Source organism: Bufo gargarizans, chromosome 2 (assembly GCF_014858855.1).
Source record: "Bufo gargarizans isolate SCDJY-AF-19 chromosome 2, ASM1485885v1, whole genome shotgun sequence".
Lineage (NCBI taxonomy): Eukaryota > Metazoa > Chordata > Amphibia > Anura > Bufonidae > Bufo > Bufo gargarizans.
In genome coordinates, this window is record NC_058081.1 from 209,478,432 (window position 1) to 209,493,745 (window position 15,314).

The 15,314-nt window shown below is 42.5% G+C and overlaps 1 protein-coding gene across 2 annotated transcripts in view; it reads right to left on the reverse strand.

Moving 5' to 3' along the window:
* Positions 1-4,582: 4,582 nt before the first annotated feature.
* The window catches only part of RBM28 (RNA binding motif protein 28), a 37,527-nt gene continuing 26,795 nt past the window's right edge, over positions 4,583-15,314 (reverse strand). For both annotated transcript variants that reach the window (XM_044283422.1, XM_044283421.1), the window contains exons 16-19: positions 15,208-15,282; positions 12,453-12,877; positions 9,892-9,991; positions 4,583-5,792 (exon numbers count right to left, since the gene is read on the reverse strand). In XM_044283422.1, the coding sequence (XP_044139357.1) occupies positions 5,652-5,792; positions 9,892-9,991; positions 12,453-12,877; positions 15,208-15,282 (741 nt within the window). In that variant the 3' untranslated portion in view covers positions 4,583-5,651. The remainder of the gene's footprint in view (positions 5,793-9,891; positions 9,992-12,452; positions 12,878-15,207; positions 15,283-15,314) is intronic.

Here is a 15,314-nt window from a genome sequence, read left to right on the forward strand (position 1 = left end):
CTCTCTCACATGAAGCTCCACAAAATGGGGAGTGTCGTAACTTATATAGTGAAGGGGTAGGAAACTTTTCTATTGGTTGCTAGGGATGTTGCTAAGCTGTGACAAAGCCTTCTCATTGGCCCACAAGCTAGAAAAAGGGAGGAATGATCACCTGATGTGTACTGTGTTAAAAAAACAAAATAAAAAAAATGAATGTGTGTCATTACGAATCTATAGCACTATATTCTAAACATTCGCGAATTCTCGAAGTGCCGATATTCGCGCTCAACACTAATAATAATGTGACTTGACTGTGCATATACATGAAGGGGGATTGATAAAACCCTGCACTCCAGAGTCTGGCTTCAAAAAGGTTATAAAAGAGGGCTTTGCGACTTTTTGTGATTTCATACGACTCACTCCAGCTTTGAAAGTAGGCATGATCAACTAAGAAATAAAAAAAGTCTTACAAATGTTGCAAGTTCTCACCAAGGGGTGGGGGTGGCATAAAAACTGGAGTAACATCTCTAAACATATATAAAGCGGCACTGGATTTATCAAACTTGCAATGTTTGATAGAATTTGGTGTAAATAGTGTCTATGACTTCAAAATTTTCCTTTGTGATAAATTCAGAAAGTAAGTGGGCCGATAACCTTAATAGCCTGGCCCTGGGGGGACTCAATCAAGAAATAGAACGGTTTGCCTTCTAGATATGGATACATTTATGCCGAAATGATTTATTGGATAAAGATATAAAGGTTCAACATATAGGACAAGCCAGTAAGCGCCTGTTCCATGCAGGTCGCAGTAGAATGCAAGCGCTGGCAGGGGCCATTCACTTGTTGAGTGGAGCTGAAGACTTTACTTAGGATCTCTGGAATCTGTTTGACACATCGGGATACCGCTCTGTTAACTGAACTACGTGCAGGTAACTCAATCCGGTACTCCTAGTCGGCACACAGTGATTTTTTTTCTCCTTTTGTGTAATAATACTGGTTTGACCAGAGATATAGTAACTTATAGGCTATTGTGCAAAATAACTACTGATTATTTTATCATCAAAAATACTTTTAAAACATGCTAAAAATAAAAACGTGATAGGTCTATTTCTGATTACACGTTCCCTTTAACTTTTATTATATTGTTTGGGGATCTTTATGAGAGCTGTGTAGTACATGTGCTATATAGTGGTACATACAACTTTTTGATAATTTTTTATACCTTTATTTTCTGTAAACTGGATTTTTTTTTTTTTTTATGACTCTAGAGTGGTCCGTATGAATCAATTCACTCATCTCTAAATGGGAGTACTCTGGGATCCTGAATTTGTGAGCCCAACACTAGTGAGTTGTTGATGACTCCAGAGGCCATGAGGTTCACATTCCCCCCATTTGGTGCGGAAGTCACCAAAAACATCAGGATGAAGACACTGCTGTGCCGAGTTGACCTGATTCCTACTGAGGATGTTCACCATTCAACTGCCCAGACCTGGAATGTGGGGAGTTGGCATATGATCTTTTGCACACCTGAAGATGTGGGTAGTCTCCAGTATGGCCACAAGACTGCAAGTTTTACCATGAAGATTCAGGTAAGTGTCTACTGATGCACTGTCCATTTGGACTCCGAAAGACCAACTACCAAAGAGCCCAGTGGCTACAGGAAAGAAGTATAACCTGAAGTTCCAGAGTATTAGTTGGAAGGAAAGACACAAGGCGGGGTACATACACCCTGAACTTTTAGGTTCCAGGAGACGACTCCTTAGTACAGAAAACTGGTATCCATTTTTACAATGAGCCAGTGGAGAGGAAGAAAGGATCTTCTTATGGATACCATGCGGGCGCTTAGCCACCAGTTCAAGGGGTTATCCCACGCGTAATGTAACAAATGAAAATCAGACATCATATAGTACATGGCAATCGCTTTGACATAAATATAACCAGTCCCATATTTCAAAATGGCAGCTCAGGGGGCATGTCCTTTCTGCTGTAGCTCTCACACCTTTTAACAGAAGATATGGCTGGTGGCAGTTGAAGTTGGACCAACAGTTAGAGAAGAAGACCATTTATAATGGAATTTGGGCCTTAAAAACATATCATTCAGGGAAATTCCATTCTTTGGATATCTTCAGACAAAAAATTCTACAACGGAGCAGAGGTTAGAGAACTGCTTACCAACCAGGGCTAAATCAGAGACCTCTGCTCTTCTCCACATACATCCAATATAAGGTTCTCCTTATCAGAGGAATGTTCAGACCATATAGGACAGGGGTCAGCAATCTTAAGCCCTCCAGGTACTGTGAAACTACAACTCCCATCATGTACACTTACTCCGCTGTTCTTGTAACTCCTATAAAAGTAAAAGGAGGAGTCTGGAAGTTGTAGTTTCAGAACAGCTGGAGTCCCGGAGGTTGCTGATCCCTGATATAGGAGATGGTGGTGTAAAGGGAGAAGATACTGGGGATACAGAGGGTACCATAGGAACGTGAGGATCTGGTCCACTTGCAAATTCTGGTGAGTAGAGGGGGTGTTTAAGAGGACTCCAAAGTCTGAGGGTTCAGGAAGAGTCTAAAGTGATATGCAACCTAGTGATTCCAAAATGGATTTGGACTTATTGGTGATGTCAGAAACCTTGTTCAGGACCTAGTGGAAACTACGCTGATAGAACAGACTTGCTAACATGTTGTGTTGCTCCAAGACATGCATTTCAGAGAGGATCTGACTGCACCGAAATGTGGTTTTACAATGTAAGTGAGCAAAGTGTCTGACTATGGAGGGATCCAGGTTGGGAGCATGCTTTCTGGTATTCAATGACCTGGCTCACAGGAATGCCTCTGTATGTAGAGGTATTTAGGTAGGAAAGAAAAAAAACTGGAGAGAAAAGCTAGGCTGTAGGACAGTAGAGGTGCAGGAGCAATCCTGCCCAGGGTAGAGCTTACCACAGATCAGATATTCTGTGTGAACCCTGTGGGAAGAGAAGTTGATTGTGGCAGTGAACCAGTCATGATGCAAGTGTCTCCTGGAGCTGCTGTGCATCTCAAAGCAAGAGCAAAGAAGTCAAGGAGAAGCTGTGAGGTCACTACTGAGCATTCCCCTGCAGAACGGCACATTCAGGTGTTATTGGCTAAACTGATGGAGGTGATGAACAAGCACTGGAGCACACCCATAGAAAACAGTGTTCTGAATTTCAGCCAGGTGGATGCGGGAGACAGTGGTGGTGTCTTAGTGTTCAGGAGATGCAATGTATAAGGTACGTTGCCACTAAACTACTTGTACCACCAGTTGGATGGAAGAGGCTGTCTATGGGGAAGTTAAAACACTCGCACAGAATGCTGTAGCAATGCTCCCCACGGCTGACAACAGCAATAGCATGGGAAGTAAGATGTGTGACATAAACTGAGGATACAGGTAATGAAATAAAAAAACTAGTGCTCTTGTACGATGATAGGTGCACTAGGGAAAAAACACACCAGGCTCTGATGCACGGACAAGGACTGGGGGAGCATGGATTGGAAGGGAATAGAGTATGTATATACTTGACCTCCTTGGTCTTCTGTAAATGTCTAGGGCCCCTTCAGCATATGTTCCCTTGCGGTGGAAGATAAAGCTGGTATGGATGGATAGGTGAATGGATCACTGGTGGGTATAAGAAGAGGGAGGTTCTGCTGTGCCATCTTTTCTGCTGGCAGAAGACTACAGTAGGGCCGCCGCCTCGCTGTGTTCTCTTCTCGGGTTGATATAAGTCTACTTTCACACTGGCGTTTTGGCTTTTCGTTTGTGAGATCCATTCAAGGCTCTCACAAGCGGTCCAAAACGGATCCGCTCAGAATGCATCAGTTTGCCTCCGTTCCGTCTCCATTCTGCTTTGGAGGCGGACACCAAAAACGCTGCTTGCAGCGTATTGGTGTCTGTCTTCTGAAACTGGGCTAAACGGATCAGTTCGGACACACAATGTAAGTCAATGGGGACGGATCCATTTTCTATGACACAATCTGGCACAATAGAAAACGGATCCGTCCCCTATTGGCTATGTTAAAGATAATACAAACGGATCTGTTCTGAACAGATGCAAATGGTTGTATTAGCTGAACGTCTGTGTAGATCCATGACGGATCTGCACCAAAAGCGAGTGTGAAAATAGTGTGATTTTGATTACTCTGTATTTCCTGAAGACAACTGGTGCCGTGAAATGATGGGTCTGTCTCCTACAGATTCTAAATTGCAACTGATTTGGCTCAGAGCGCTGATATAGCTGTAGGAGGGGCTAACACCTTTTTCAAATCAGTACTGCTACGCTGTGGAAGTAGCAGTACCCACAGTCAAGCCTGTGTCACCCAATTCCATGAACAAGAAAATCTATGAAAGGGGTTGTCCAAGATATTTTTATTGATGACCTATCCTCAGGATAGGTCATCAATATCAGATTGGTGAGGGTCCGACAGCAGACACACCCGCCGATCAGCTGGTTGAAGAGAAGACCACGTGCTGTGCCACGACAGCCTTCCCTTCATTGTTTACCTGCTCGCCGTCTACATCGCAGCAGTGAGCAGGTGAAATTACGAGAAACCATCCCATTCACCGTTTAAATAAAAGATCACAGAAGGTGTGATGGTCAAGTGGCGGTTTGTATAATGGACAAATTACATACTGTATCACAATGTAATACATCAAAAGTTTCAATATAGATATGGTCATTAAAAACTGTATAAAACAATTAAAAATTAATCTTACATTGCTGTAAAACAAAAAAAATGAATTGACATAAACAGCTTCCTAAGCTTTGTACAGTCTCAAACAGTCTGCATACAACTAGTCAGGCATATACACGGGCCCACATGTACTAATCCTCTAATCTGTAGGCAGATTTATCATGATGGCTGATGATAGATTTGGTTCATCGTTAGACTCTCTGGTCACCTATTTGTTGGCTTAGCTCATGCCTATACATTTCTAAATACCCTGTCCAATGTGCCAAAATTCTGTGCCCCTGAAGCCCAAGGCACCAATATTCTGTCCACTAAGAACTTATCTGTACCACTTTTATGCACAGAATCATTGATTTCAGCTTCGTAAATGTATCAAAAGCTGGCCTCACCCACATTCTAGTTTAAAACCAAGAAATGTCAAGGATGTGAGGAAAAGTCATTCTTTTTGGCACATCTGAATAAAAAAATGTATCTAAAATAAGGTGCGCCACAATTTTGGCACAAACAATGCCAACAATAAAAAGTGGCCTTTTTATCCTACTAAATGTGGGCCAGTGTACCATAAACATCCGGCATGTGGAGGTCAGTCTGCCAGGACCCTTACGAATCCCAAGAATAGGCATTCTTTAGAAAAACATGGAAAAAAAAACAGTTCTCCCTCTCATTCTCTATAGACTTTTATGTGTGGTCACTTTTCCATCAAGACAGATACTGGGCCCTCCAGTTGTGACATTGGTGGGGATTCTCAGAAGTCACAACCCCGCTGGCTAGATCTTTGTGGCATATCGGGGGCATCTGCCAAGAGTTCTTAGCTGGAAACTCTCCATGTCAGGAGTACAGCAAGGAAAGACTCCACGTTCTTTTATTAAATAAGGATGTCACATAGATGTTCATGTTCTTATGAAGTCTTTACATCGAACTCCAAAGGACAACAATGTATAGATGTGATGTCCCCCACAGCAGTCAGACTCAGTCCTCGAACCACTTGCTTTTTTTCACAGGAGCAGTACTATTGGGCTTCCCAAGGATCTTGCGCTTGTACTGTTCTACTAGCTGATTGAAGTGAGTCTCTTGCTGGCTTCTTTGTGGTTTCCTCTTCTTTGCAGGTTCCTGAAATGGAGACAATATTTTAGATGAATGAAAATATACAGCGCTGCCATCTTCTCCTAGAACAAAAGCCAACCTCACCTCTCAATATTCATTAACTAATTCTGAATAAAACAAGCAGTCCGACATCCATTCGACTTGCTCCGATCAGTAGTCTCTTAGCAGGTCTTGGTTATAGTGAAAAATGTGCTAAACCTTCCTGGCAAGGAACTGATCTCTTTTAAAAAATTATGTTAATTTTAAAGCGTTTACATAATGACTGTGCCTCCTGCACGATCATAACTGTGAAGGAACACTTATGTTTGGGCTTCCCTACAGTTTTTTCAGCTAAACAGCTAGATGCATTTCACTCAGAAGCAGGGCAGGGGGAAGGGGGGGGGGGGTCCTTTCTGATAGCATTGTATTGTACTGCTCTGACATTTTTTTTCCTTACTTCCCACTATGTAGAACAGGATGGGGAAATCACACTTACAGACACAAAGAAGGGTCCTGATGTTCAGAAGCCGCGTAGAAGCGGTTCTTTTATCAGGTAGCTCTGACCACATCCCCCCTTCCTTTCTTTCTTTAAGCCATCTTCTGAGTCCCTGTTACTAGGGAGGGATCTTGCTTGACAACAGGCAGTGTACTGCAACGTAGGTGGAAGCAAGACCCCTAGTGGCCATGACTTTACAGCTTTTTTTTCAGATGGATGAAGGCATATTTTTTAAATGACGTGATTCAGAGATATCTTAGTTACACCATTCTCTTTTAAACCCCTTCATGACAGCCGCCCTACATGTATGGTGGATGTTCGGTCTGTAACCGCCTCCGGACCGCCTAAAGCAGGATCGCGGTCCGGAGGCGGGAGTCTTACGCAGAGTCACGCATATATGAGTCATCTCGCGAGACGTGAGATGACACTCACAGCCGGCCCGCGCATGCGCATCGCGGGCCAGAAATAGTTTGAGGGGGGTTGTTGTGCTCCTCTGCTGGTCCTTTTCGTCGGTTGGTCTCAGCAGAGGAGCACAGTTCACAGTGAGTACACCAAACACCACACTTAGCCCCCAGATCACCCCCATCACCCCAATTAACCCCTTGATCACCCCTGTCAATCACCTAGTGAAAGGGGAAAAAAGTGATCAGTGTAAACTGTAAATTATTTTTTTTTACTGGTATTGACTGATAGGTGTTAGGATAGTTTAGGCCCCTCGGTTAGGTAGTTCGCAATCGGTTAGCGCCCAGCTCACCACAGTCACTGATTCACTGATTAGCGTATTGCTAATCAGCATTTGTACTTTTATAGTATCTGTAAGTGATCAAAACTGATCACAGTCAGATCTATAATAGTATTAGTGCCACCTTAGCTCGCCCTCCACCCAAAACGCAGTGTTTGCCCGATCAGGCCTGATTGGTCGCCCACACGTGCGTTCACCCACGCCCGCCCCGTCGCAGTGACAATTTTTTTTTTATCACTGCGGCGATTAAAAAAAAATCCGTTTTGATATTTTTTTCAATCGCAGCGGCCTCCGGTACTTCGCTAGCCTCCCATTTGTAAGACAGGCTTTCTTTCTTTTCTTGGGTAGTCTTAGGGAATACCCCCTAAATTTAGTAGTCCAAATGTCAAACAAGGGGTATTCTTCTGAAGAGGCCTACAGGATTCTGACCCAGTCGGATGAGGAATGGGAACCCTCATTTGACAAATCCAGCGGGTCAGAATATGAACCTGTAGAAAGCAGTGGCTCTCTGACCCAAAGTTCGGACGAGGAGGTTGAGGTCCCTGAAACCTACAGGCGTACCCAGCCCCGTGTTGCTACACCACAGGTTGCGCAGGATCCGCTTCAAAGGCAGCAGAGTGGGGCTGGCGCTGTCGGATTACGTGGTGAGGCATACACCAGCAGCGCAGCCCACCCTGGACCTAGTACCAGCACTGCCGTACAACATGGTGAAGTGGCGAGCACCAGAAGGGCAGTTGAAGCTGGTACGGTGGCACATGCAATAGTTACCCCGTCGCAGCCACCGCACAGACAGGCCCGTAGATCCCCTAGAGTCCCTGAGGTGCTGGCAAACCCTGATTGGCAGTCCCCAACTTCAGCCGCACTATTAGTTCCCCCTTTCACCGCCCAGTCTGGAGTTCGGGTTGAGACAGCTCAGATCGGTTCGGCCCTGGGATTTTTTTTAGCTGTTCTTGACTGCGAAGACCCCTCAATGATCCCTCTAAGTGGGAGAACTTACAAAATCGCAGGGTGTTCAAATACTTCTGTTCGTCACTGCATCCTCTTGGTATGAAAGTACTAGAATATATTGATTATCTAGCTCCTGCAGTATCTCGTCTGTAGTCACGTTTTAATGCCAATATTAATAAGGCATATGTAGAGTATTCATACATGGTAACAGAAATATTGGTTATTTTACCACTCCTGGAACAGCAGAGATCTCACTGTGTCATATTGTAGCGGAGCAGCATCAGCCGCTCAATTCAGCTGGCTTGTGATTGTGGCGTCCCACATGATCATGGGACGGCTGCTTTGATCTTGCTGTGTTTAGGCCGAAGTATACAGAGCGCTTGAATCCCACATTGCAGGTACACAGCTGGAAGCGGACAGCCGAATTGCTGGGAATTCATTCGCTGGAGACTCAATATAGATGAATATATACTCCTGAGTTGACAGACAGAGGGGCGCTTTAAAGACTGACTGTAGTCAACTCGGGACGCCACGATCACAAGCCAGCTGAATTGCCGCTGCTACTCCGCTACAATATGACACAGTGAGATCTCTGCTGTTCCAGGAGTGGTAAAATACCAATATTTCTGTTACCATATATGAATACTCTACATATGCCTTATTAATATCGGCATTAAAACGTGACTACAGACGAGATACTGCAGGAGCTAGATAATATATAATAGTCCTTTTATACCAAGAGGATATATTTAATACTGAACTGTTTGGCCAATGTTATTCCAAGAGATTTTGAACATTATATGAATTTCTCTGGATAATCGAGCCGTGTCTACGCATCAATTATATATGAGAGTTATAATCAAATTGATTTATCACTATGTGTTTATGGTGAACATGATGTCCATTTTAGTGTCGCCTCCTTTAAGTGTCGCCTCCTTTAAGTGTCGCCTCCTTTAAGTGTCGCCTCCTTTAAGTGTCGCCTCCTTACAGGCAGTGTTTTATATAAAATCTGGAGTTCTCATATGAAATACAGGGGCAACGACTGATATATTATTGGTCTAACAGTACTAACACAACAACCAAGTGCCCTGGATATCTCATCGAACCCATTCCGATTTATTTACAGTTTTTAAACATTATTTGTTTTTGTTTTTAACATTATTTGTTTTTAACCTCATTTATTTTTAATTTGTGTGATTCAGAATGTAATGTGCATCGATCTACTGGTTTAATGGTATTCACAGCGATATGGGCAATTTGGATGCAGTTATATACCATATGACTGTGAATTTAGCAAATTAACCATTCGGTGGACCTAGGTCCATTTATGTCTTCTTTGTATTAATAAATTATTGTTTTTGAACCAACAATCTTGTCACCGGATAAGTGAGTGCCCTCCACCACATCTATTTTGTTATGTTAGCAAAAACTACACATCTCCATAGACATAACTATTAAAATGCAAGAAAACTATACAATTGTGGTATCACCGTAATCGTACTGACCCGGAGAATAAAGAGCACAAGTCAGTTTTACCATATAGTGAATGCTGTAAAAACAAAACCCATAAACGGTGGAGGAAAATGTATTTTCCAATTCCACCCCATCTGGAATTTCCAGCTTCCCTTTACATCGTATGCCATATTAAATGCTGGAATTAGAAAGTACAATGTGTCCCGCAAAAAACAAGCCCTCATACAGAAAGAAAAATAAAAAAATAAAAAAAAAAAAAGTTATGGCTCCAGGAAAACAGGGGGTGAAAAATGAAAAGGCAAAACAGAAAATAGCTGCGTCAGGAAGGGATTAAATGAAACATGTTAAGCATGTGTATGGGACAAGAGGAAAAGCCAGTGCCAGACACCTTTGGGGAGCAGCCCATTTCCCCAAGAACAAAGAAGCCTAAGGTGAAACGCTGTCTGCAACCTGTAAAGACCCCGCACCTGTTTTAGTGTGGACATCTGCCTTTGATGCTTTCGGGTCTGCTCCTGGGATTTGGGTCTCTTCGGTGGTAGCTGTTGAACTTTACCCTTGTCGCGTGCCCTGGGAGAAGAGAGGGGTTGTCAGTGAGAACATTTAACGACATTAGAGCACATGTACAGTATAAAATAAATATTAAACATACCAGCCCGCATTTACTAATCATGTCAGACAGCGTGAACTTAGAGCAGGAAACCCCGACAAGATCACATCTATCACAGTGCCACACGCTGTGTAATAGTTTTGACACTTTTCCCATTTTTAGTTGGCTTACTTTATCCTATGTTGTGCCAAAAAAAATGGTGCATGCCAAGCTGACTCGACAAATCCACAGCCCCTTTTCTAGACAGCTTAGCCATCTTTTCTTTTTGGCTCAATAAAAAAATTGGTCTAAACTGATCCATGCCAAAAGGGCACAACTTTAATTATGCTGGAATTCTGGAGTAAGGACCTTAACAAATGTGGGCCATTATATCTGAAGGTAAGGGCCTGCAATCCATGGAGTAAACCAACATTCAGACACTTTTTGTACTACAGTAATGATTATTTGCAAAAGATATCAGAATGGAAAAAAAAACTTTTTTAGCATAAAATTTCAATAGGTTAATATGTGAAATGAAAGCTGCACTGTGTCCAATTGTTATGGTTAAAGTCTCTCTTTTCAACAGATTCATAAATTCCAACATTGGCTGATTGGAACCAGCTTTGCTCGAATGTGTGGTAGGGTACAGCACAGGCTGTTTCCATTTAAAGACATAACTCCAGTAGAATTCCTGTCCCATCATGTTCAACCTTCCCACATCACCCCTATTAAAAGAAACTGCCATGGGGCAGCTTCTGGTGGGGTACCGCTATGTCCTAGTTCTTTCCAGATCATGGACTAGTCAATAATATTTTAAACTGGTATTATATGCCCGTACTCTGTCATCAACCGCCAAGTCTCTTTCCTAGTCCTCTTTATTTTGAGTGCTTTGGCCAAGTGAGCAACTAAACTAATCTTAGACAGAAGCCCTAAAAGAGGCTTTATGAGAAGGATGTAAAATGGGCGCCAGAAACCTGTCCTAGAATGTGAGGAGGACTGGTTGCCTCCACTTGTAGAGCTGCGTAGGAGATGGGGTCTCACTACATGCTACACTCTGGCACTGGCGTATACTACACATTGGTGAACGCTCCTGTCGGGCTGCTCAGTCATGATGACACACTGTATCATTGGCAGGATCAGATCATTAACATCTATTGTAGAGCAATGTAGTGAGGCCCTGTCCCCTCATCCCCTAGGCAGCTCTGCAGTCCCGGTAACATTCTAGAACAGGTTGCTGGTGTCCATTTTAAATAATTCCCAGAGAACCCATTAAAATTTTCCATACCCTGAGGGGTTGTTAAACAATTGTAATACATTTTTATTTTATTAAATTGGCAATAGTATGCAACACGTATTTAGATGTTCAATTTCTCTCTGACTTCCCAGACCTAAATGCCCTTAATTTTCTTCCTCTATTGCAGTGTACACTGATGTGCCTGAAAGGTGTGACTGGCATCTCTAGTTTGAGCCTTTATTAACTGGCCTTTCTGCTTGGACACATAGTCAACTGGTTACATCACAACACTAACCAGCAATGGATGAGTATGGAAGGATCTTTTATTCCCATGCCATTAAAATCTTTGAAGTGGGTGATGCTGAAAAAAAGACCACTTGGTTCTCCAACCTCACCCTTTGACACATTTTTGTTCTTCAAGATGTAAATAAGACTATTTTTATAAAATCTTGTATAATAATCACTCTCATTTGGTAACCCACACTTTCTGCCTGAAATCAGAAAATACCCATTTTTGGCATGGGAAGCATAAGGTGGGACAAGGTTGTGCCCAACGTTGACTGATACATCTTAACTTTCTTCTCTTGCCACAGTTCAGTAGACCCATTATGACAAATGCTCATGGCTGGAATTGCAAGCATCTCTCAGATCAGTTCTGCCATTGGAAAGTACGAATACTTTACCTACCAGATTCAATTCTTGTCAAGTTACAGAAGCCAGGTGGCATTACATCATTTTTACTCAGGGCAAGTTGTGGTGGCATTGGAACACAGAGGCTAGAATCATTTTACACAATTGGTGTATCTGCTTGGCTTTGTGAGGATTTTAGAAAGCCATGCTTGAGATATTTCACCAAGTCTCTAGGACCTAGGTGACTACCAGCCATCAGGTTACCGTTCTGCCTTTGATGCCTGGTTAGGAAGGATTCTTAGACAGAAGAACGTACAGTAATACCCAGATGCCAGACAATGGAAGACTCACCCTTGAGAGTGCTAACATTCATAACGCACTTTCCTGTATAAACCTCCTTTTCACATTTGTCAAAATTTCACAATTCTTTAAAAGGAAATTCAGCCAGGTAACCAAAATTCTTACTGATGGATGAAGCTACTCTATGGACTACTGATGGACTCAGAGCAGCTCTATTACATTAAAACAGTAAGACTAAAGAAAGATTTTCAAGGAATGGCTTTCCTGAGAAGTCCTACCTTATCTTGGAACCTGTATGAGAAGGCAGGGGTAGAACTTTCCTCCTCTTCTTGCCATCTGGGAGCTCTTGGTGCTCTATTTCTTCCTTAGTTTGGAAACCTAACCACTGAGGCTTAGCATTCAACCCCAAGTTTCCTTCTGTTTTTACAACTGCAGCATTAGCTGGATGCGGTCTTTTCACCGCTTTCGGAGGAGCTAAATCTGTTGGTTGAGACTTAATTGATGTTCCCTGCACTGTTGCTGCTGCTTTCTGTGCCTCCGTGCCCTTTTGAGTATTTGGGTCTATCTTTTTATCTGTGGCAGTCTGCATTGGTGGAGCGTTGGCTTTCTTGTTCTTAGATTTCTTTTTTGCATTAGTCAGTGAAGGCTGTGCCACACTGGTATCGGCAGCTTGCTCTTTAGCCTGCTTCTGTTTCAAGACCTCCTGCAAATTGAATGCATGAAAATGACTTACTGATACCATTTGGATTCATCAATGCATCACTACAGCATTTGTAACACAGAGACATAACAAGGGCTATCTTTTATGGATGAGAATTTATGTTAAGATTGTCTATACCGGGGATCAGCAACCTTCGGCACACCAGCTGCTGTGAAACTACAACTCCCAGCAAGCAAAACATGCTTGGCTGTTCTTCTAACTCCCACAGAAGTGAATGAAGCATTCTGGGAGTTTCTGAGCAGCTGGAGGTTGCTGATCCCCTGGTCTATACACATCATTTCAGTCTATCACAAAACAAGGGGAAATATACATCCAGCAAAAAGGATATTTAGTACTTGGTTACAGAAATGTCAAAATATAAATTGCCAGGAGATACATTTTTTTCACACCATTTAAGGACAGAAAGAACGTCTGTTGTACTCTTTAAAGAGGACTAGAGATGAGTGAATCCATTTGTCTCATCAAGCAGCGTTCCAAACCTGAGGACACTCTCCCCGCCGCTTGATTGACAAGGCCAGACATCCAAGCAGTGGTGTAAGAGCAGAGGGTCTACTTCTAGTTGCTACCCTTATGGGTTGTGGCACGTGAACAGTCACTGCTCCAGACGTGGAAGAAGAACCTGTGTGCTTGGCCTGCTTTTTGGAGCAACCAAAGCGGCAGTGGGAGCATCCTCACCCTCGGGGAAAGCCCATCGCAGGTGCAGAACTCTGCTTGACTAGACAAATCGATTTATACAAATCAGTTTGCTCCTCTCTAAAGAGGACCTGTCACCTCTCCTGACATGTCTGCTTTATCAGCTTCATGCATCCACATGTAATAATTCTGGAGCATCTATCCTTATGACTGTATGGTGTGTCATTCCTCTTTCATTTTAATGAAAAGTTGCAGCCTTTTGTCATATGGGTGGGTCCCTCCCTGGATGCAGTAGTTCCGGTGTGTCTATGTACAGCTGTCTCTTTCCATAGCCAATGTGAGATCGCCTTCTCCTAATGCTATCTGCCATGGGAACCCTCGGACCAGAAAAAGTTGTACAACCCTGCTTTAGTCCTATTCAACTCAAACTGAAAGCAAGTGAGAAATTACAAAGAAACTTAAAGAAAAAGATGTCAATTACCCAAATGTCCACAAAGCAATATATATCATCATAATATTGATTACATTTTAATCATATGGGAACCTGGCCTCACATTACACACAGGTCAAATCACAGCAAAATCATTGCTGTGTCTTTTAAAGCCCTCAGCCTCGGCATTTTGATGTAAATCCACTTGAAAATGTACCTTTCCATAGGAAAAATGTGGGTCATGGAGTCATCAGGACATCTTCCACTGCCCGAGTCACAGAGTCTTTGCCACAAGCTCGTCCATCTCAGAGTGACCGGCGTTCCGCTAACATCCTAGTGCATGTGCCATACTCTCTTCCTTCTCCGACATACATATACATGTCATCTTACTGTGCATGTCATGAGAATTATGGCGCAGCCTACTGGTGAATGTCAGTATAGCACTGACAAAATAGATTGCCGTACATGGACAGTGCAATATATTATAGAAGCGATCAAATGATCGCCTATTATAGTCCCTTCTCCACTTATTAGGCATCATCGCGTCTGTAACGGCCCGTACTACACAATTATCATAATTTTTCCCATCCAGTGAATGTAGTAAGAAAGAAAAAAAAATGCCAGAATTGGTGCTTTTTGCTTATTCGCCACCAAAAAAACGGAATAAAAAATTATAAAGTGTTACATGCCTCAAAATGATACCAATGAAAACTACAAGGCACTCTGCAAAAATCAAGCCCTCACAAAGAAAGAAAGAAAAAAAAAAAGTTCTGGGTCTCGGAATGCAAAAACATCTTTATTTTGCAAAAGTAGTAAAAAAATTTTTAAAAAAAAATATATATGTATTTGGTATCGCTGTAATCATACTGTCCCGGAGAGTAAAGTTATTATGTTATTTATGCCAAAAAATTAACACCAGAATTTTTTTAATGTAAATTCTCAGTGGCAGTGTTGCTGTTTTTTCCCATCCCCCTCCCAGAAAGATTTCATAAAAGTTAAGTAAGTTATGTGCACCTGAAAATGGCACCATTAAAACTACAACTTGTCCCCAAAAGAAACAAGCCCTCATACAACTACATAGATGGAAAAATAAATGGCACAGCAATAATTTGGCTTTTATGCAACCTACAGCTCCATACCTGTGCATATGGCAAATGTAAAGACAGGTTCCCTATAACAGTAGCAGAAATACTGAACCTGGGCAAACAGTAACGGTGCAAAACCAGAAACCTAAGAAATTGTTGCTTACTAGACTGCGTTGTGCTCTTCTCTCCTTAATCTTCAGTTTATTCAGATCCTCCAAGGAGAATTCCACAATTGGCCTCTGAAAATTTCAAAAATAAAATCTAAAGCTTA